This window comes from Pleuronectes platessa, chromosome 11, assembly GCF_947347685.1.
Source record: "Pleuronectes platessa chromosome 11, fPlePla1.1, whole genome shotgun sequence".
Classification (NCBI taxonomy): Eukaryota; Metazoa; Chordata; class Actinopteri; order Pleuronectiformes; family Pleuronectidae; genus Pleuronectes; species Pleuronectes platessa.
In genome coordinates this window covers 16,123,544-16,145,561 of record NC_070636.1, presented here as the reverse complement: position 1 = coordinate 16,145,561, position 22,018 = coordinate 16,123,544, and the positions used below count along the sequence as shown (strand labels likewise).

Below are 22,018 nucleotides of genomic sequence, written 5' to 3'. Positions count from 1 at the left end.
CCAAATACAGAAAAATTGACCATCAATCACAGATGTCACTTTTCTTAATAACCATAAATAGTGGTCCAAGACTTGATCCTTGTGGAACACCACACATGACCTCTCCACCCACAAACTAATATAGTCCCTTTAATAAAAAACATATTAAAAAGAGTTTCCTTTAACAGTTGCTAGCAACAGGCGTATTACTTTTATGGACTAAGCTTTAAAGGTGCTTAGTGCCCCTTTGCTGTTGTAGACTTTTTTCTGTAATGAGTGTTCCTGGCTTTTCAGGATTATAACTAATGGTCGACCAGTGTGTAATCATTGTTAGTAGATACTCTAACTGTTCTGACAGCCATGTGGTTGATTCTCCAGGAAAGTCCAACTGCACCCAACGTTTTCACTGGCAACCTAAGTTTATAAAATTGGAAAAGTAGTTTCATTGTTTTAATGCAATTGACCGTAAACAGCAATTGTCTTTTTTGTCTCTTAGGCTTCTTTTCCAGACCAGACGGGCGCTCCACTCACCCAGACTCCGGCAAGTTCATCCAGCTGTCTCCCATCCAGCTTTCACGTTTGGCCCAATCACAGCCATGTCCACGGCCACGTCCCGACCGTTCTCGCCCCAAAGCCGCCCAGCAGTGCTCGAGAGGGACAGATCAGGAAAACGGCAACAAAACGCCTCATCAAGTAAGACCAGCTTCGCGACTGAGCAGCTTAAAGAGAAAAGATTAGCAAATTCTCCATTTACTGTTTGCAGTGGGGTGGTGTCGACTGGCCAGGGCTTGTGGAGGGAGACATTGAGTTCAACAGGACATGGCTAATGCTTATGAGAGTTCAAACATTTGTGCGGTGGAGTGCTCCCAGTCTTTTGGCTGCAGGGTGTATCTGCCTGTTCAGTAAACAGCCTCATCACCGGACCAGTTTCTGCATGAACCGTAAACAGAGCTCGGTTCAATGGAAGTATCCGGACTGTGAGCCCGGTTTAAGTCCTGTTTGGTTTGGAGATAAGCTGAAGAGCACAGAGGGGGAAGTAAAAGGAAAAGAGTGAAACTGAGCAGAACTGCCAGCTTTTTCCCTCACTTATTTTATGACTTTATTACGGCAACATCTGGCCAAATTACACAACAACAGCAAACCTTTGTGATCGGGCCTGAATGCTTGTTTAAAGCAGCCCTGCATCAGTGATGAAATGCTTTTCACACTCACTCTGAGTGTAATACGAAAGCCCACAACTGGAATAGAACAGAGAATGAAAGAGATATATGGTTTTTTCTTCAGTTTTTACAGTGTAGGTGTTTTCAGTTTAGCTAATAGAGGGAAATCCTTGTCCCACTGACTCCGTGTGATTTAATTCATTCGTGTCAATGCTCCGTGCTTGCTGGCACTCGGAGCAGTTGAGTTTTAATGTGCTGAGAGAAGCAGGTTGCCCTGATCACAGAACTCGCTCTGCTGATGTGTTAAATTCACTCGTCTCACTCGACTGGGCCTTCAAGAGTTAAGATGGCAGCAGTCCAGTGTAGGGGTTGGAGAGTAGGTTAGGGCAGCCGGGTAGGTGCCGTGTTTGCTCCGGTGTGTGTGTGCGTCTGCCCGGCAGTTGCTGTGTTTACCCTCCGCATGTGGAATTCCAGAGCCCCCTCACACTCTCCTCTGTCCTGCATTCTTGCGGTCGACCAGTGTGACAGGGGGAGAGTGTGGGAAAAACGGAAGCTTCAGGACCAAAAATGCACAGATGGAAACAATGAAACAAAAGAATAAAGAGAAGGGGAAAGAAAGCATGACAGGGGGAAAAGGAGATGATTGTTTGCAGAAAGCAGTGGGATAATAAGTTGCTTCCCTTTATTTCCAGCGCTTATTTCAGGGGCAACTCAATACCTCAGTTATTGAGGCACATCTGAAATGTATCTTTGCGTGTATGCCTATGCTCCTTCAACTTATAATAGAATCACTGTGCTGGGTATATTCCAACAGGTCAAGGTTATGCAGCCCTCCACACACCTTCCTCTCGCCAGCTGTTGAACTGTCGTTTGATTCTTATTTAACAGCTCTGATCTTGCCTGTTTCCCACATGAGTAATAAACCACTGACGATCTTCGATAGTTGAATCTATTTATCTGAATTTCTTTGGTCTTGCTCAGCAAAGGAAATAAATCTTTGGACACGGCCAAATCCTTTCCCCTGTGAGCCTGCTCGACAAAATCCTCCTCCGGTGCTCTCCAGTCAACCTTTGCTTGAAAGTGCTGACTCGAGCCAGTGATTGGACTGAGTGACCAGTCCGCATGTTGTTTTATTTTAAGATGACTAGACCTTGGCACGGTTTCTGAGTGACAGTGCCTTTGGTTTTGAGGCTCAGCTAACACGCAGCACACGTGCTCGCGGGGCGAATGTGCTCCTCATTGGTACCGCGCTTGGCGGGGCAGGGCTCTCCGGTCCATCAACATGCCACAGCTGCCAGCGCGAGGAGCTGTGAGGACTCAAAGTGGTATGACTTCAGTTGAGGCTTTGAAAGGAGCAATTTGTAACACAAATAAATGAGCCTGTTTGGTATTTTGTTTGCGAGGTTTGGCTGGTCACAGCTGTAGCTACGGAAACCCGGGCTGTCGTGTGGCATTACTAATAGGGTGACAATTACTGCAGCGCCATTAATGTCAGCCTCGCTGCTGCTTTCACTCCCTATTAATCAGCCACAACAGTAGTTATTTTCACAGGATACTGTATACACACAGATGCTTCCAAAAGTGTGTTTATGGTTAAACTCTATCCCCTTTCTGGTCGCTCTCGGCAACATTAAGACATACCAGCTACCTGAACGCACAGAGAGTAAAGCTGCACATCAGCTCTGTTGACATAAGAACTTCAGCTCTGTGCGAGCAGTGTGAAATGCTCGACTTTGGGCTTAAATATCATCTGCACACACACTGCGCGTTCTGATTCACCTCCAACATTTCTGCCTCTTGAAGTGACAGAGCGAGAGACTGTTGACAAAGAAAGTGATGTGAAGGACCCAGAGGTCAAGTTTCTCTCTCTCTCTCTCTCTCTCTCTCTCTCTCGCTCTCTCTCTCTCTCTCTCTCTCTCTCTCTCGCTCCCTCTCAATATGAAAGGGGTTACTTCCTGTCGAGGTATGCCCAGCTTAAAGTGGGCCACTTCTATTTGTGGTTGTGTAATGGTATGAAAGAACAACTGTGCAGCCCCTTACAAGGAGGTAGTGTGTACCCCCGTGTTAATGCTCCTTTGGCAAGCTGCTGTTATGGGGCGAGAGGTTAATGCCAGCTTAGCTTTATTTATTGTTCGCCCTAAAAAATGCTTAACTGATTTAATGTCTAAGGTTACAGACGTGTCTGCTCCTGCTCCACGCCTCAACGGTCCATCTAATGATTTTTTTCTGTGAAAACACTATTAGCTCTGATCATGTCCAAGATGCTGTCTAATCTGTTTGCTGTGATCTCAAACCTTCTGTATGGAGCTCTTTGACTTTAATGATATTTAATATACACTACACAACTGTATTCACTATTCATCCCATGAGAAAGAGAGAGTGTGTGTGTGTGTTTGTGTGTGTGTGTGTGTGTGTGTGTGTGTGTGATTGCAGTTCCACATAATCACCACAATAATCCTGCCAATGTGAAAATTCCATCACCCAGGACAAGTTGCAGGAATTTGCCTCCTTCTTGTCACAATAGCTCATGGGAGGCGCTCGGTAAACACGTAAACCCCCGCCGCAGACACAATGACTCATCATGAGCACACATGAGCACAATCACTAGTTGTCAAAATCATTCGTCTTTATGTATTTATTTGGATATTTAGCTCTATGCAGAAAAACACATTTGGTTCAAACCACTGAGATGTCCCAGCTGCTCGGTCCAGGCCTGCAGAGATAAGCGTTGTCTTTCAAACATAATTTGTCACCGTACAACCCCTCGCTTTTCACTTCACACTCTTCTTGTGTTTGATTTACAGGCAGACGTCCTCGGAGAGTTTAGCCAGCGGAACCGTGACCAGCGGCCAGCACATGGTCTACGAAGCCATCTGCGGTAAAACAGGTGGGTCTGATGCTGCAGTGTTGCACGTGCTCAGTACATTATCGTACTGTAAGTTGGCCCTTTGGTGGTTGCACTGTGCAGGCAGGGGGAATCGCTCCCTTTCAATGCCAGTGTCAGTGATTACAGCCAGGCACAGTGGACATTCCCCCTGGATGACTGATAAACACCAATGGATTATTTTACCCAGCTCAGTGCAGGAAGTGTAAATATATGTAGCGCACAATAAAAGATGACTTTATCGTCAAAATAATAATCTATCTACTCATTCTAGAAATCTCTGTCCGCCTTCCTGTGGCTGTCGTATCTCAAAAAACCTTTGTCTTATCAGTTTCACTCTTGGCATGTGTATTGTAAAGGGCTCAAGGAAGTGCAGTGTCGAGTTTGGTGTTAAGGTCATGTGGTATCACCGGAGGTTTAACCCCTAAGAAGGGTGTAGGGCAGTGCGTCACAGAAGCAGAGAGAAGTCAAACAAAGGGTTTCAAACAAAGTCCGGTTTATTAATTAACAAAAAGTCTCTCCGGAAGCAAAACATAAAGTTCATCAAACTACAACTATAAGTCCTCCATCCACTTGCTTCTCAGACGGTTCCTTTCCATAGTATCTTCGTCCACGTCTCCTGCTTCCTGCTTCGTGGTGGTCTCCACTCCTTTGTTCTCCCTCCTCGCTCACACACCTGAGTCCAGCTGTAATGAGGGAGACATTGGCACCTCCCCCAGCAGTGCCTTCTGGGAGATGCAGTCCTCCCGGCAGCCATCTTGTGGGGAGGTAGCAACTCCCAGGGTGAGGCACGTAATGCCCCTCTATAACCCGCCCTCAAAGCAATTCCCCGCCAGAACACTAGGCAGAGTAATGTTTTTTGTCGAAGACGACCTTTCTTCTTCGTTGATAGTTTATTTACATAGCCACTGCGGCTCCTCGTAGCCTTTTTCTGGCGGACAAATCCGCCAGTCAGTGACGGGTTATACAAGTGATCATACTATCGGATCTCTTCTGTCAAGTGCTCTTCTATTTGGTCCATATTCGTTCTTCTAAATATTCTGTGATTTCTGCCGGTATTATGGGACATGAAACCGGAAACTAGACTCCGGACGGGATGTAGTAAGCAGACCAATCATAAGCCTTGCGGGCTGCGTGAGGCTCGCGTTGCTTCGTCGTATAGTTAGAAAAATTGGGCGACGCACGTAAGTAAGTAAGAAGAGATACATAAGCACGTAAGGGGCCCGGAAGGGCTCTTGCGCTTGCGGGCCTGTGAAAACGCAGAAGCATGCGCTGGCCTTTAGTCGATTTGAAGCTGCCAGAATTGAGTGGATATAAACAAACTTTACAGTGCAGCAAACCAATGTTTCTCTCCCAGTCATGTCTCCAGGTCTCAAGGTCAGATTGCTGCTGAAGGATAAAGATGCGTGACAGTGATAAACCCTCTCTTTTGTAAAGAGATCCAGTGATGCGGACAGTTAAGGCATCTGTCGGCAATTCCTACGCGGCCATTGTTACTGACCTTCCCCCAACACCGTCTGTCCAGTTGTAGACCCCAGAAATCACAGCGATGGAATGAAAACGGAGCTCTGCAGCCTCCGTGCGCACTTGTGGGTTTTTCTCGCGCTCACGTGTGCCCCTGTCACTCTGCCCTGTTTCCACAGCTCTTTCCATCCTGAGTAAAGTGTCGAGCCCGTTGCAGTAACAGTGATATTAAGCAGTTTGTGCTTACGGACACATCTGTTTGTCTGATCAGGGGGCATTTTCCAGAGACCTATACTGTACGTTAGCATTAGCAAATCATACCATTCATCACACCATGCGAGTGTAACAGTCTTAGAGATCAGCGCGTCGGAAAAATACTGTAGTTGTACCCACCCCACCCCCAAAAAAGTGTGCGCGTGTCTGTGACCAGAACATTTCTTCTTTCATTCTCCCTCTTTTCCCCCCGAACTATGAAGGCTGGCTTAAGTTAACAAACATCTTACAAACTCATCAATTACTGTAATAGGATCCGTTGGGAGCAGCTTCTGAATTTCATGAATGCATTTTTTCCGTCGTTCAGGGAGCAAAGGGTGGGGGAGATGCCTCACTCTTTTGCCTGCAAGAAAAAAGTCTGATCCGAGCAAAGACTCACGAGCACCAAAAACCAGTCAGCAAGGCCCGGTTTAACCATGCATTGAGAAAGCAACACAGAGACTCTGTGTGGTGCTCCGGGAGGGTGGGGGTGTTATTAGAAGGAGCACAGCCTTTGTGGAGGCTTAGGAGTGCGTCAGGTCTTTCTGGCTGCCCAGTGTACCTTTGTGCCGAGATGACTGAGCTACCCTGATTGACTCTGACAGGGAGCATAGAGCGAGTCCAAACGGAGAGCATTCTCTATGATCAGCTGTCAACCGCCATAAATCACACGACCCCTTTATCTCTCTCCTGTGCACTCTCTTAACTCAACTCACCCTTCATCCTCTGAAACCTTTTCCTGCTCGCTCGCCCCGTCGCCCCTTTTCTTTGCCTTCTTCCTCTGATGTGTTCATTTTCGGACACGAGATGAGGCAAGGATTTTGATGACGATCAGAGTTTACAAACGCAGATCATGTCGACCACATGTTTTACGCTCCTCGCCTTTAGGTTTGCTCGATGTCCTCGGTGCTTCGCAGTTGGGGACTGTGAGGAAATTAATTGATATAGTTTGAGAAGGAATGAATGCTGCACTTGTCAGTGCGGACAGCTTTGGGCTCTATCAAAATAAAACTGCTTGAAAGCTTGTCGGGAAGGCAAAAAATGATAACTACAAGCAGTTTTCCCCTTTTCAGATGTATTGTGGAAGATGTATTTGATTTTAGCTACTTTCACACACTTTTCTTTGTGAATTACCCCCTTTAAATAATAAAATAAATAAATAATATTTATTTGGTTAAATTTTCCACTAAATGAACCAGTTTTTGTTCCATAAGACATTTGGAGTGAGGTACGATAAAGGCAGCACTGTCCCTTTATCTTTCTTTTGCTGAGTTAGAGGAAGCCGCTTCCAGCAGCCATGTCATCAGATTGGAAGTAGAGGAGATGTTTTCCTTTTCCAGCTCAGTCAGGCTCCGCAGTGTAAAAGAGCACCAAAATAAACAGAGTGTGCAGAGAGGGAATGAAAGGGAATACTGTTTGGGAGCACAAACACGGCAGCTCTGACTGTAGTTGGAATGCCTTTTCTACTGGATGCCTGGACGCGTGCCAGTCGATAGGATGAGGGGCGAGCGGGCCGAGAGTGAGGGGGTCCCTCGCACAAAAGGCGAAGCAACGAGCCGGCTGCGCTCAGATCTGCTGGTAACCACCTTGACCGTGAAGAACTGAAAAATATCAACAGAAGCTCTACCGGGAGGGGTTTTAGTTGGCTCATCTGCAGAAAAACTCTTTCAGGTTTGACATAAAAACCCTTGTGTACACACGAGGAAAACGTTCAGCTGCCTTTCTACCTCTGGCACTAAATGTTCTTTCATGTGTTGCTCTCCAGGTCTGTCTGCGTACCGCAAGCTGCTCCAGGGCGAGGAGCCAAGTCGCAGATGACACGAAAGCGACCAGGGGCACGTCCTGCCGCTCTGCCGGCCTGACAGGTGCCTCTGCATGTAACTACATCCTCGCCAGAGGTGTATTCTGGGAGAGGACAACAGCAACAGATGAAAGCATGCCAGACATCGAACAGGGTCCTATTAATTTCTCGGTGATACAGCCACAGAAATGCGAGCGGGCAGGCTGCCAGGCCAGGACTTCCCAGCTTTGACGCAGGTTGGATTGTTATTGCGCAGCATAACATCAGATGGCCTTTTCCACACTCGCACCCCCGCCCCCTCCTATCGCCCCCATTGGCTGCATTTAGTCAATATCCCAACAGTTGACCGCCCTCATTCCCTCCATGCTACTGAGGCCTCAGAACGATTTCATTGACAGAGAAATGTCAGCAGATGGTTCTTTGAGCCCTTTTGGTATTTTGACAACAGGAGTCGACGTTTCATTTTTTGCTCATTCAGTGCACCGCGAGTCATTCAAGAAGACATTTCTCCTCCTAAAATGTAATTCACACAGCTGAGATGGGGGTTTTGGTTATAAATGTTTTTTGGGGAAGTAGCATAAGGATCGCATCTCATCTTGCTGCCATTACTGGTGAGCCGACAGAGAAGCCGCTTTCATTTGTGGCTTCTGGTCATACGCCCTCCAACTGCCCGTCCTTGTTGGAAGGGTTGCCAAATCAGATTCTGTGGCCATTGCCGAGGGATGTGTCGAAGTCGAGCATCCTTTGCCCGTAGGCTTTAAAGGGAAATTACGATTGTTAGAGCTCAAACACAATTGCTCCCTGCCTTGCTCCGTGTTTACCAGCATGATGTAGGGGTTTATGTTTTATATCGAGGAATAGTGTGAGCTTGTGATTGTCCCTGTAAACTGTGGATGATGTCGTTTTCCTTGGATGGACCAAATTTAATATGATTGGATAATAAGTAAATTATTGTTATTGCATCAGTTTGTATTTATTGTACATTGTCTATCAACAGGTCGTCTCGGACATTTCTTTAGCTTAAAGCATAACATGGACAGGAATCATGGTTATGCACAGCCTTGCTTAAGATGAAGGTTAATGCTGCACCAGCAGATATGTTGTGTTTTCATGGGGAGTTCACTCAGGGCATGTAAACAGAATAATACATCTCTGTTATATATCAATAGATTGAAGTTTATGATGACCTCAGAAATACTTGAATTCCATGCATGTATTTGTTATATCAACTGATGACTATCATCAGAGTGGTTTTGCACAGTTTGTAGTTTTCAATGCAGCCGAACTGGTTTTTATTAGACTTAATGGTATTGGATTTTTTTGTAGTGATTGATGTGAAACTTGATGTTGTGGATTTTCTACCATCGCACGCTGTATTACAAGAATCCAACATTAGAATCCAAAGTGTGTAATCTGTGGTGATACAAGATTGTTTAACAGTCTGATATTTGTATCTGTTTTGTTCTTGATTGTTTACAATTCTTTACATGTGCATGGAAATGTGATATTTTTGTTGGTTTTAGCAGTATGTAGCAAGAGATATAAACTATGTTTACATGGACACCAATGATCACATTATTGACCTTATTTCAATTATTTACAAAATGCTGTGAAGACTCCAACATAATGTGACTAAGGTCAGAACACTGAGGTCAAGGTAATCAGAAAATGTTTTTAATTGACTGCATCTTAATCAAGTTCATTTTCGAGAATTTGTGTCCACGAAAACATTGTTATTGACATGAAAACCCAGAAAACGTTGAAACATTCTGATCATGTCAGTAAATGTATTTGTTCACGGAATGTACTGTACACTGGAAGTTGTCAATCACTGGACAGGTTGTGTCTAAATTTACTCTACTACCCTTTAAAATCAAGTTCTCCAAATAAAACATCAAAACTCAACAATAAACAAATATATAACGATTCTATCCAACTGTTCATTTTTAATTAAAAAAAAGTGTTTCCAAGAGTAATAAGAAAAACATTTACAATTTGTGATTTAGTTAGGTGTTCACTTAGTGACGTACATTGTCTCATACAACAGAAAGGCTTCACTTAAAAACAAAACAATCCCTGGAATCTCCATCCTGTTGCATTACAGAGGTAAACATAACCGTGGAAAAAGTACTTTGAAATAAAGGTTGGTTTCCAGCATGTATTTTTATTAATTATTTTACCTCCAGAGATCATTTTCATTGAACAGCATTTAATCCTAAATGAACAGTGTCGGGAGATGTGGCTTGCATCCGCGTCAGTTTCCAGCTTGGACATTCGAAGTTGTCCTGTGAGTCAGGGCCCAGGGATCTGTTTGCTCTCAGCCAGCCATCGTTATTTGATTTTTTTATTTTACCCTCTTTGACTTGCTCCTGTCGTGTTGAGTTCAGTCTGCATTCTCAGTCATTTTTTTTCTACTGCTATTATTTGATGTCCTTGAGAATGCAGAATCAATTACTGTTCCTCTGTTGTGAATGTCACGTAACACTGAGGTAAAGGCTGTTCAAAATGCTGGAATACGAAAAAAGGAAAAGAAAAAACATGACAAACGCTGATGTCGAAAGGCGATTGTTGAAGGTCAGTAAGAGGTCTGATGGGTTGGAGAGCGCTGTTAGTGAAGTGGTGTTTGACGAAGTCTTTTAGGTAAATGCTGCCAATGATTGCGAGCAGAGTGGCGGACTGCGTCTTTGTTTTTTTCGTGAAAGAGCTCAGGGCAAAAGCTGAAGCAGAGGGAAGAGGCGCTCATGGAGCACGTGCTGCCCCCCTCTAACCCCTCATACCTGCTCCTGAGTAGTGCTGGGAGCCGTCACGTCCCTTGGCTCTCGACAGGCCCTGAAGCTCTGATGTTTAGCTGCACTTGCAGGACTTGACCACCATGTTGGAGAGCTGCTCGACTTTAGGGGACCGTCCCACGTAGTAGAGGATGGTGAGGGGCTCCAGGTCCTGAGGAACACAGCAGGGGGAGGCGGACGCTTCGGGGTTCAAGGTGTTGTAGAGGCTCAGCAGCTAAAACAAGGAGACAGGGATCAGCAAACACACGTAGCAGACAGGAGCATGAGCTAACACATGTGCTGTGACACTTTGACTCACCGAGCTGTGGGTGGTGTCCGCACTGCGTAGGTAAGGACAGGGACCAGAGCAGAAGTTGGCAAAGTACCCTTCGGGCTGATGGATCCACCTCCAGCCCAAATCCTGCCGGAAATTAATATACAGCTGTCGCACGCAGCAGTTCTCCTCATAATTGCTGCAGACAAGACAGGACAGAAAGGATTAGGCTCTTTATTTCACATTAGCGCACAATTTTCAGAGTTGTAAACATATTCCTCCCTTTGGCCTCTCTGCCAAAGATGAGAGAGAAGTTCCGAAATTCCACTCTTAGGTGTGCCCTTATTTTCCCTCTTGGATTCGGCCCAGGTGTCTTAGGTGCTGTCTGTCAGCCTGACGGCGGAAATCCAGCGCCGGGAGACGGCGTGTTAAGAGGAGGTTTATAGTACTGGGACAGATCCCAACTTGTATCAGCTTATACCTGTGTAATGCTCGTCCCTGTGATTAACAAGCTATTTCTATGCATTCTGTGCCCGTGCCCTCTCCTTCCATGTGTTTGTGATAAGTGACAGCTGCTATTACCATTGCATAACGCCTCAGCTGCTACTCGACAAAGAAATGCCCCCCCCCCCCCCCCTTCGAGGTAAAATAGCTGCCGTATTTACTTGCAATATGTCAACTAACCTAGCGGTCAATTCTCTAAAACTGACAGAGCAGGTGCAGACAGAGAAAATATTTTGGAAAGTCGAAGACGATGAAAATAGTCCAACAGTGCTTAACATTTTCCAGGATGAGGAAATGTGCCTTACTTGAAGCAGTAATTGGTGTCAAGTGCCCGCTTGCGCCTGCGGGATGAGGACTGGGTGTCCAGCCTGTGGGGCGGGAGCATCATGAGGATGAGGTGAGGGTTGAACGGCTCCTTTGACCTTACTGGACGGCTCTGGTCGTCAACCTCAATACCTGCAGAAGACAGTCAGTTAGTCCAGTGCGTCCGGGGGAAGCAGAGACAAATGAATGCACGGAGATACTGAAGCTTTGTTGCGAGTTGCAAAGACGCATGGGCTTCAAGACCCAAAACCTCACTCTAATCAGTGTGGACAGTTTTACATAAGGATACTGTAATCTCCAAGGCAGGCTTTGTTCATTTCTGGCTCGCTGCTCTTCCTTCTCTTTATTTAACACTGGTCCCTCGAACTCCCTCCTTTCCTCCATTCTCCCCCCTGGGCCTGCGTCTGCTCATCCGATCTGCCCCTGATAGCTTAAGCAGCGCATATCTCAGGAGAGATGCTGCTGGTGAATATGTACGCCCCTCTTTAAGTCGGGGCCAAACGTCTGAGCACCGTGGCAGCACATTCCTTGTGGCCAAGCCAGTCGGGAGTGTTCCCAGGACCGAGGGCCCGGGGCTCCAACGCTAAGTGAGATACCAGATCAATTGTATTCCCATGCTCTGTCTCTCTCTTCCTCTCACAAAGAAATCCCATTATCCGAGCAGAAAGACGTCAAAGAGCCTCGCTGCTGGAGAAACATGCCTGATGACTGGACTAAAGCTTTTTATAGATCAGTGTTATAATGTGAGTAGTGTGAGTTTTATTCTTTTATAAATATATTATTAGTCATCCTAGAAGACATTATTGTAGAACACACCCTTCACAATGACTAACTGGTACTCAAAAATAAGCCTCAGGTCAATTTATTCAACGAATGAAATAGAAAGTGCATTGGGCCTTCATTCAAATTAAGAAGAATATCTGGACTTTCATCCAATCCACAGTCTAGAGTCCACTCTGCCAAGACTGCATCACCAGATAAAGCTTCTTGTATAGGCAGATTTGTAGGACTATAAATAATGACTAACCATTACATGCCAAATTCCACTAACCAAAATATAAATTATACATATATATTGAAACATTATACAATTTTATTTTTTTGAAACATCTAAAAACAGACATTGACAATTAAACCTTAACCCAAACAGGGCCTGTTGTATCGACTGGTTTCTGACCGGCCCTAGGTACAGTACGTACAGCGGCTCGTCCCATAATCTGAGGCCCCCTGTTCAGACCTGGTATTAAAATTCAGCCTGAGTGATCCGGTCACAAGTGGTCAGCGCTAAGTACAGGTCTCAACCCACCTCAAAGCATCCTCAAATGTGGCCTGTGATCCGATCAGGCGTTTTAAGGTTAGTGGACCAATCCATTAAAACTCTCCCTGGGCAACAAACTGAAACCCACATGGCCCGTCATGTAGTGTGTGTGAGAGATGAACGGATGAATGTGACCTGAAGGGTTAAGTGCTCTGAGAGTTCACCAAGACTAGAAAAGTACTATATTCAATGCGTGTTTAATTTAACCCACTGATTCAAATCTTCCTGTGACCAGCAATATCTGAATAAACCCAATATTTCAACACACGATAGATGCCTATCTGGAACATTACACAAATCAAGGGTTTCAAACAAACTGAATTGTTATCTAGCCCTTGGTCGTAAACACAAACTGGCTCAAACATCTTTTCAGTTTGATAGATCAAAAGCAGAGGCCTAATTCGGACCAAACACAGACCACGCAACCACAGACACAATAAATCTTGGAAAAGGGACCATTGAAAATTTTTGGAAATAGACCTATTTGCTTTGTGCCTCAGAGTTACATGAGAATATCGATACCGCTCTCATGTCTGTGTGTTTAATACAAGACTAAAGCTAGCAACCAGTTGGTTTAGCTTAACATTGAGACACGAAACAGAAGGGAAAGGACAGCCTGGCTCTTTCCAGTGGGAACAAAATCTGCCAAGAAATAGGGGTTCTATTGTTTGTACATTTCAGTTTTTTATATCTAAGAGTTCATTTGTGAACTAGTAGCTAGTCGTTCGTCATCGTTCTAAAAAGCTGCTCAGGTTAGCTTTGTATTTACTGCAGTGAATAGAAGAGAAGAGTCAAATCAACTTTCTCATAAATCTAACCCTAAGGCACCCAATCAGAAATGTCAAACTGTTCTTTTATTCTCATACTATGTAGTGGTTTTACAATGAACTGAGGGTCAAACAGTCAGAATTATCCCCTGACTGCTGTTTTCCACACTTATCTGATAACTTTTTTTTATTTGAACAATGACAGGCTCGTAATAAGGCTCAAACCATCTCACTTGGTCCCATCACAGAGAAATGCAGACTCACCTTTGAACTTGACCTCCAGCACCTCGTTGGCGTTCTCGACAATGTCACCGTTGGGCCTGAAAGTATGGCAGGGACAGTGCACACTGATCTCCAGGCCATGATTGGTCTCTGAAGGGAAACCGGAGAAGAAGAAGAAGAAGGATGTAGGAGCTGACATTTTTCCCCCCAGGAAAAATCCTTCATTTTAAATGAACTTGTCCCCTTTGGCGGGATATGTGATACAAGGAAAATCTGAGGTGTCCTCACTCACGTCGATACATAAGCCACTCCCTCACTGTCTCGGTTACGTCAAAGGACACCCATTCAGCCGTCCCCTTGGTCAGGACGTTCTTGCCCCCAATGTAGCGCTGTTTGGCTTTGGGGTCATCTTTCTTGAGGATCTGCGAGGAAAAGTTGAAAATGTGACCCAGCTGCAATAAACTCTCTTGCATGCACAAACACACTGACACACAGAACCAGAGCTGTCTGTTTGAGCCAGACTCTCCGGGATGCCTTGGGCCAAATGTCTACTCTTCATGGAAAAAGTGACTCCCTGTGTTGATATCCCCATTTTGCAAGTTAATGCCTGTGTATTACGCTTCTGCCAATGAGAACCTGGCTGTCCTTCACATCAGCAGTTCAATCTTTGGGTTTAGCTGGGCTCCTGGTCTCAGTGTCACGCAGTTCAAGCAGCAGGCCCCCTGGTATCTCTGCAGGCATTCATGTCCTAACTTATATTGAGACCCTAGATGTACAAAACGGATGGTAGAGGAAAGTAAAATCTGCCTTTAACAGTGTGTTTCAGACAGTCCACCAGCACTCCTATGAACAAAGGTGTTTATCTGCACTGAGAAATATGTGTGTTTGGGTGGTGAGTGGAGCTCTTAGCCCCACTGCAGTGCTATGGATAACTAGGTTCCTGAACATTGTCGGCATCTAATCTGCCTTCCTGTGGGAAAAAGGGCCCAGAGGCCTGCCAGCGTCAGCCCTCTGCCAATCAGCTCCAGCCCACCCCCACCTCAAGTGTGGGGGTGAGCGAGCGGCTCCGTTTACTCCTCCACTGGGTGACTGTGCCTCTATCTCCTCTCAGGCCCCTGGAAACAATCTGCGGGCCTGACAGCCTGTATTCAGCGCTGGCCAGAGCTTTGCCTCTGAGGCGGTATGCAGTCCGGAGACGCTTGTCTCCCTGGCAGGAAATGTTGGAACCTGATCATTACTCCTGGTCTCTCATGGGAGATTAATGAGGAATCTGGAGGGAAAGAAATCCATCCTTGCACCCCACACACAGGCATCTAACACATGGGAGCTTTAACACGCTTCACAAAAAAACGCTGATAAACACACGCATGCAGGTGCAGATGTACGAACCCGTGTTGAGAGCGTACTGCCCTACTTGATCTAACGAAGACGGACAGCTGCCTTGAGATTGACAGCCAGGAAAGGAGAAACTGCCGAAATGTATTCTAGGGTTACTTAGAAACGTCTGTGCAAGATCTTAAATTTGTCCTAATGTAGAATCCATTTGAATGTAAGCACATGGAATAATGATCAGCCAATGAAAAAAAAGGAGAGGGAGTTGGACACCCTAATATAAATGTTTTCATCTTTCTCGCTGACCTACACGGGCCTTCTGAGGGAAATAGAGCGCATTACCCCCCTGCGCTCTACTAACAGTGGAAATGAACGGTCGGTTCACGCACCTGGTAGAGCTCAATCCTCTGCTCGTTTTTCTTGGCGGAGGAGTTGGGGATCCGCAGGGCTCGAAACTCAGCCCGAAACAAGTTGGTGGAGTTCTTCTCCATGGTCGAGACATTGAAGCGGAACACCTTGGAGGTGGTGACCTTGGTGCAGAAGGAGAGGTCATCTGCAGGCAAAGTGGAAATGGTGACTCAACAGTGGCTCTCATGATGTTACCAAATATCTCCCTGCGAAAAAACACCACATTGTTTGTTTCTTTTGTCGAAATCCCTCCGAGCTCTTATCCATCTGTTACCTCATTGTGTACTTGTTATCAAAGCCTATTTTCCACTGACGTCCCCAGGAGGGTGGACATGTTTACCCTCTGATTATTGATAGGTCTTGTACCACGGATTCCCCCATTAGCACTGTACAGAGTTTACACATACAAATAATTTTTTTAATACCTTCTTTCTAATAACTATTTCTAGTCCGTTCCAGGGAGCCATTACCACAAACCATCTGCTTATGCTTTGTGCGATCAGAGTTAGCAACAAGTTGAAGTCATGAAATGAAAACCAAATGTCCCATGTGGTGGAGCAGGCTGCAGAGGGACGGCAGCGTGCTCCTCCTCCTCCTCCTCCTCCTCCTCCTCCTCCTCCTCCTCCTCCTCCTCCTCCTCCTCCCACCAGCTCTGACGCCCAACAGGTGCTCCGAGGGCTCGGAAGGGAGCCAAGAATTCCCTTGAAACGAGAGGTTTGGTCCGGAACATGTGGGCTCACGTGCTGGAGCAGAACATTACCTGAGAAACCACTGAGGAGGGTGATTCCATCTTGATAGTAGTTTCACAGCGGGCATGCTTGACAAGCAATAACTTGCCGCGCACATACTGTGTGGGCGCGTATAAGCGATTGCACCCTGACCTTTAATAGAATCGACTAAACAAATGGCCACATTGTGATTCTATCTAAAAAGCTTCCTGTTGCACCATAGCCTTTTCCCCTTTTTATACCATAATACAGACAGTTTATTATTTTAACAGGCCAAGCACATGCAGTGTTGAGCAAAACAAGCACATAGCAAACCTTTTATGAGCCAAGTGGAAACAGTCATTTACAGCCAAGCCATGGTTAATTTACTACCCTGAGTTTACGCTTTATCACCGACCCTCAGATTTGCTGGTGGCTGAAAGAGGGATTGCACCTTTAGCTGATTTGCACCTCGAGCTGTTCTGGGACGAATGGAAACTATTTCATTCTGTGTCATGCAAAAGGAACTTGTACATCTCCTCGTATCTGTAATTCATTTGACCCATAATCCTATTTCAGTGTCCTCCCAGTCATTATCAGATGTTTCCACAAAGTTTCTGTCTTTCAACTTTCCCTATTTATAGGTGACCTTTCAGCATTCATCCCCAACCAGATATCTGTCCAGTGTTTCCACACAATCTATGAGGAGGAAACCTCAGTGGCCTTTTCCTCTGTCCTCCCCCTCACTTGCTGCCCCCCTCCCCAGAAGGTGGAAAGCCCCACTTCGAGGGGAGATTTGAAATTCTAATCAAGTCTTTGGTTTCCTTTTTGGATGACCTCATTTTTCCCACTGCAATGGTTTTAGGTGGATTTCACATTATGGCTTATTTTTGCCAAGGGTCTGAAAGGTAATTTGTTCCATGTTGGTGAGTGGACGGGAATGCTTTAATAATTAGGATTAAATGCATTCGCTAATTTTCAGTCCGCTGCCATTTTTTAAGACTGAGTTTCAGGATGCTGACGTGAGTTTGACCTTTAACCTACATAAAGAAGCACATATCCATGAACGTTCAGCTCCGACATGGTTAAGTTAAACTTTCACTGATAAATAATATTAGTTTAAAAATATAATATCATGGAAGCAAACAAATGACTACTGACTTTGTATTCTTCAAACAGATACTACAGCAATTAGAGAATTACGTTTTATTGTAGGACTTGATCATTAACAAGCCTGCAAAGGTCTATTTAAAGTCACATAAAGGCATGAATTAGAAAAAAAAACGACTCACTCAATTCATCTGAACAAAAGATGTGCAGGAATCGTGAGTACAGATGTGCTGAACGCCTGGGGACAGATGTTTGAATGTCTCTGCAGTCAAGCTTCACATAAACTGCCTCGCCCAGACACCACCCTGCACCACACCTGACGCCCTGACTCATCCTCCGGTGTCTGACACCCTCTTTCCTCTGCAGGAGCCCCCTGACAGGAACCACCCCTCTCTGCCCTTTTGCCCAGAGGATGATCTGGGATGTCAGTCTCTCCAGAGCCAGTGGAGGTAAAAAGGAATTAGGAAGCATAAGGCAGCAGGTGCTAGCCAGCTGCTGAGGTGTCTCCATCTCATGAAGGACAAACAGGAATTTCTCTTGGAAATCTGTTTATGTGAGTTCTCGATTATCTACTTAAAGCGGAGCATCTGGGACTTGAACTTGAATGCTCTCATGGAAAAGTTTGGTTTTCACTCACCCGGTTACCCAGGAAATTGACATCAACCGTTTCATTCAGCTGAACTCAAATGCTGCTTTTGTGATGGGTCCAATTTCTCATCTTCTGCTCCTCAGTGTGTGAACATTGACTGTGGCAGGCCACTGCAGCAGATTAGATAATGGGATGGAGCTCTGATTTGAATTAAAAACAAAATCTCCCCCCCTCCCCCGATTAAGGATGAGGAAGCAAAAATGGTAGAGGCATGGGAGTAGGAGGAACGGGGGAGGGGGGGGGGGGGGGGGGGGAAGAGGAGGAGGAGGAGGGGGTCTGTTTCTTTGGGAGCAGGCCAAAGTCTTCTGTCTTTGTTAGTTCTGATGACATCATCTTCCTACTATCCCATATATCAGATATCCTGCTGTCCTCAGCGCCTGTCCTCATTTTTTTTTACTGATCCAACACTGAGTCAGTGATTGGCTTGAAATTACACTGAAACTGCATGATCGTTCTAATTTTAACCCGTCACCGTTGTTCCCTGTCACTGTGCCAGCGACCATCCTCCAGCTGAAATATTCATCTTGTGTCTTTAGCAGTATTTGGGTGACGCTGGTAAAAGAATTTAGCCACAGTGGCCGTCTGGTGCAGGAAGGGAAGATCTAGATGCCATGACTCACTCTTGCTTCATCGCTTAAGCGGATAATACCTTGATTTGCATTAGCAGGCTCTAACAGAGCAGTCTGGAGCAAGTGGCGCGTTCAAGTCTGAGAGAAAAGTTTCTGTTTGACTTTTTTCACTGCGCTTGAAAAAAAGAGAGCAAAACTCAACTATATTCCAAAACACTCCCACCTTCCAAAAAACAGTGAATGTAAAAGTCATTATATCCAGGAGGAATGAGAGGGAACAACACTGCAGACCCATCAAGGTGACAGACGTTATGTTCCTACACGCACTGCAACATGCCCTGCTCTCTTTCACATCACATCATGGAAAGGGAGAGAAAAGTGTTAATCGTTGTTGGCACCTTCTGTTAATTTCACTAATTTCACACTTGGCCGTGCGTACACTGGGGCCAGCACTGAGTCTAGATCATGTCTAGTATTATCACCTACAGTGCGGCCTACTGTACGAGAGCAGCGTGATGTGTCCTGGGCACCTGGCCATCACTGATCCCACTCCTTAGACCTCTGTTTGTTTTGGGAGCTCTGGCTGCCTCTGACCAGGGGATAAACCCCGAGCTGTGTATTTTGAATGTCAGAAGCACTTTTGTGGGACCTGTGAAATGGATTTGATTCAGGACTCATGCTGGAGGCTCTGCTCAGTGTCACAGGGCAGCATAAACACCTGTTGATTAAGAAAAAAAAGGGTAACACCAACCGCTGACCCACCTCTGACCGTGAGCGAGGCACACATCCAACTCCTCCACTTACAAACTGACTTTCCCTGGAGAAGCCTGCTGCACACTCGGCTTCTGTTTCTGATTTCTGGAACAATCAACGGACCATAGTTTATACAGGAAATACCAATATGGATGAACAAGGGAATTAGATCATAACACTGAGCCGCTGCAGCTACTCAGCTACTAGAAAGCAGGGAAACCGAGGTGAGAGAGTCGTATACAGTGGATGAAAAATATTAGGAAGCTCACGGCCAGAAAATGGAAATGAGGTATTGGAGTTGGCAATAAATACTGGACTTAACTGCCTGAGAATTTTCCCCGCTTAGGAATGTGTCCGACTTTAGCTGGAGTTCCCATGGCTTTGGTGTGAGGTATGTATGAGGAATGGTGCTCATTCCAATTAGACTGTTTACTTTGCGCTCTTCCTTTGCGCGCAACTCCACGTTCGCAGGCGCGTCCGTGCGTAAAGACGGCACAGATGCGAGTGGATCCCTGTCTTGATACTGAAACCTCACTTATATATATAATTTGAATTCCGTCGCCAGGTAATGTGTTTAGTTTGTTTGGCTTGAATACATCTGAACAAGTGAGCTTCTAAAAATAGTGGCTGCGTGGCGCATGGCACAATTAAAAATATTGTCAGTCACACACACTCCATCCAGTGATCACTCATATCTGGAACATGCAGGTTGTGGTTTATTGGATGAGTATTGGATGTGACAAAAGACACCTGGATAAACACGAGTAAAGACAGTTAACTTACTGTTTTCTGGCCCCGTGATCATGTTGAACTTGTAAATCTCTTTGGCATAGTACTCGGTCTCCGTATTATCCTGTCCACAACTCTGGTGCCTGTCTCTGCCCAGCTCCTCAATGAGCTCCTTGGTGCTGTTATACAGGGCCAGGACCTGAAACGGTACCTGGCTCGGACCTGTGGTTGAGGGCGGACTGGTCAGCCGGAGCTTACTGAGGATCTGTCCGCGCACCGCCTCCACTCTCTTCTTCTTGATGTGGTCAATGTCCACGGTGGTGCACGTGGACAGCGACAGAGTCATTGTCACACAGTTGGAGAGGAGGAAAAACAGAAGCGCTTCGCCCAGATTCATATTTCACTCACACCCGAGGTTTGTCAAGTACAAGAGAAAAAAACAAAACACAAAACTAAATTCCGATGTGAGTCGAATCCCTCGTCTCTTTTCATTCAGGTCGTGAGTGAGTTCTGTTCTTGCAGGAATCCCATTTTTCTCAAGTGCTATGTCATCTTGGCGACATTTGGAGTGGAGCAAATCCGTGCCATTCTGGGCAATAATCTCAACACTTCCTCAAAACGCCTTATCCTACTGCTCATTCCTCGTTGTCTCGTGCAAGCATCGCTTCTCGTCTTCCTCTTCTTCAGCTCACAGGGCACCGCTCTCTGCACCGTGCTTCACTTTCTCCATTGCACTGTGCTCTTTCCATCCACTTGTTCTGTCGGAGTCAGTGCGCCTCCTCCGCAGCTCGCTCCTCCGCAGTCCAGCCTCAAACACACGGACTCTTTCCACTCTCGCTCACGCTTTATAGTCAAAGAGCTGTGACGTTTTCACTGAGGGTGGGGCGGAGAGTCAAAGCTCGGACACTGAGACCTGACCCACTGAAATACTGTTTAATACGACTCTAATTCTTTATTCTGTTAAGGCTGTTTCTTGGATCGAATCTGGGAAGTGCGTGCGTAATGTTGGGCAATGGCAGATTTCGCAAGAGGGAGCGTGTTTCTCGTAAAGAAGAAGAATAACAACACATCGGTTGCAATGCACCATTTGTATTTTGATGAATGAGATGAATAATAAATTATATTTTTATTTTGTTTAAGAAAATGTCAACTGTTTTGCCGTGCGTCCTCAGATTTCCAATTCAATTAACCAAGCGTACAAGTCTTTTGACAAATGCAAAATAAAGTTTTGGAAAATCACAAGCACATTAGGTGGCCAAAGTTCACAGAAGGAGATCTTTTAGTTGCTCAAGGGAACTCAACCAGTTGCTGTGATTCTCCACATGCTGCTACCGCTCAGCTCCTCCACAGGGACATAAATCATGCCCAACAGGGACATCTAGCGGACACCAGGGGTAGATTTGGTGGTGGGGGGATTACTTTCTCAGACTGTGGACATTGACCTGTGTGGGTGAGATAATGGTGGTGGATGGAGGAGCTCTGCTCTGGAGAAAAACAACACGTTAGACGAGAAGGCAAAAAAAAAGGAAAAGTACAAATGGTGGGAGTTGTGGGAACTATGTTGTTTGTTGATAAAAGTCAAACTCTCCCTGTGACTGTTTGGATGACATCAACTTTCTGCTATTACACACAACACCCGCCCTGCTGTCCTGCAAGACACAAGCTTAATTATTAAGCCGTTATCGTGCTGAAAGACATTCTCCAGTTCAAATATCTGTCCTCAGTCCGTGTGTCTCCGACAGTGTTTGGTTTATGATGTCCTCTAATGCAGTGATGTCCAACCGTGTGTATGTACAACAGCCAAAAGGAAAGGGAAGGCAGCTTTATTTATGAAACATGTAAGAAACCAATTTCAACCGAGAAAGCACAGTTGAAAACACATTTCAAGCAAAACAAAACAAAGCTGACTCAAAAGAGGAGAGTAAAAGTTGTGAAAGAAATAGTAAAAAGTTAAATAAAAAAAATCTGTTGAAGGGGGGAAAAATACAAATAAAATAGATAGAACTGTGTTAAATGTAAAGTAGCTTAGAGGAAGAAACTTGTG

General features: G+C 45.5%; 2 protein-coding genes across 2 annotated transcripts in view; one reads left to right on the top strand and one right to left on the bottom strand.

Moving 5' to 3' along the window:
- The window catches only part of ttll5 (tubulin tyrosine ligase-like family, member 5), a 52,467-nt gene extending 42,197 nt beyond the window's left edge, over positions 1-10,270 (top strand). The window contains exons 28-30 of the mRNA XM_053434284.1: positions 476-672; positions 3,944-4,026; positions 7,505-10,270. Of these exons, the coding sequence (XP_053290259.1) occupies positions 476-672; positions 3,944-4,026; positions 7,505-7,557 (333 nt within the window). The 3' untranslated portion in view covers positions 7,558-10,270. The remainder of the gene's footprint in view (positions 1-475; positions 673-3,943; positions 4,027-7,504) is intronic.
- On the bottom strand, positions 9,193-20,949 carry tgfb3 (transforming growth factor, beta 3). Its single transcript, XM_053434285.1, has 7 exons — positions 20,029-20,949; positions 15,439-15,602; positions 14,010-14,139; positions 13,760-13,867; positions 11,392-11,542; positions 10,628-10,781; positions 9,193-10,543 (listed from the first exon to the last, which is right to left on the bottom strand). The coding sequence occupies exons 1-7, from the start codon at positions 20,369-20,371 to the stop codon at positions 10,385-10,387; spliced, it is 1,209 nt and encodes a 402-aa protein (XP_053290260.1). The 5' UTR covers positions 20,372-20,949; the 3' UTR covers positions 9,193-10,384.
- Positions 20,950-22,018: the final 1,069 nt, after the last annotated feature.

Coding starts and splice junctions, on each gene's coding strand:
- tgfb3 (XM_053434285.1), bottom strand. CDS start 20,371: ATGAATCTGGGCGAAGCGCTTCTGTTTTTCCTCCTCTCCAACTGTGTG. Junction 11,543..13,759: donor GCTGGAGGTCAAGTTCAAAG/GTGAGTCTGCAT, acceptor TGTCTTCTGCAG/GTATTGAGGTTGACGACCAG. Junction 10,782..11,391: donor GACACCAATTACTGCTTCAA/GTAAGGCACATT, acceptor TCTTGTCTGCAG/CAATTATGAGGAGAACTGCT.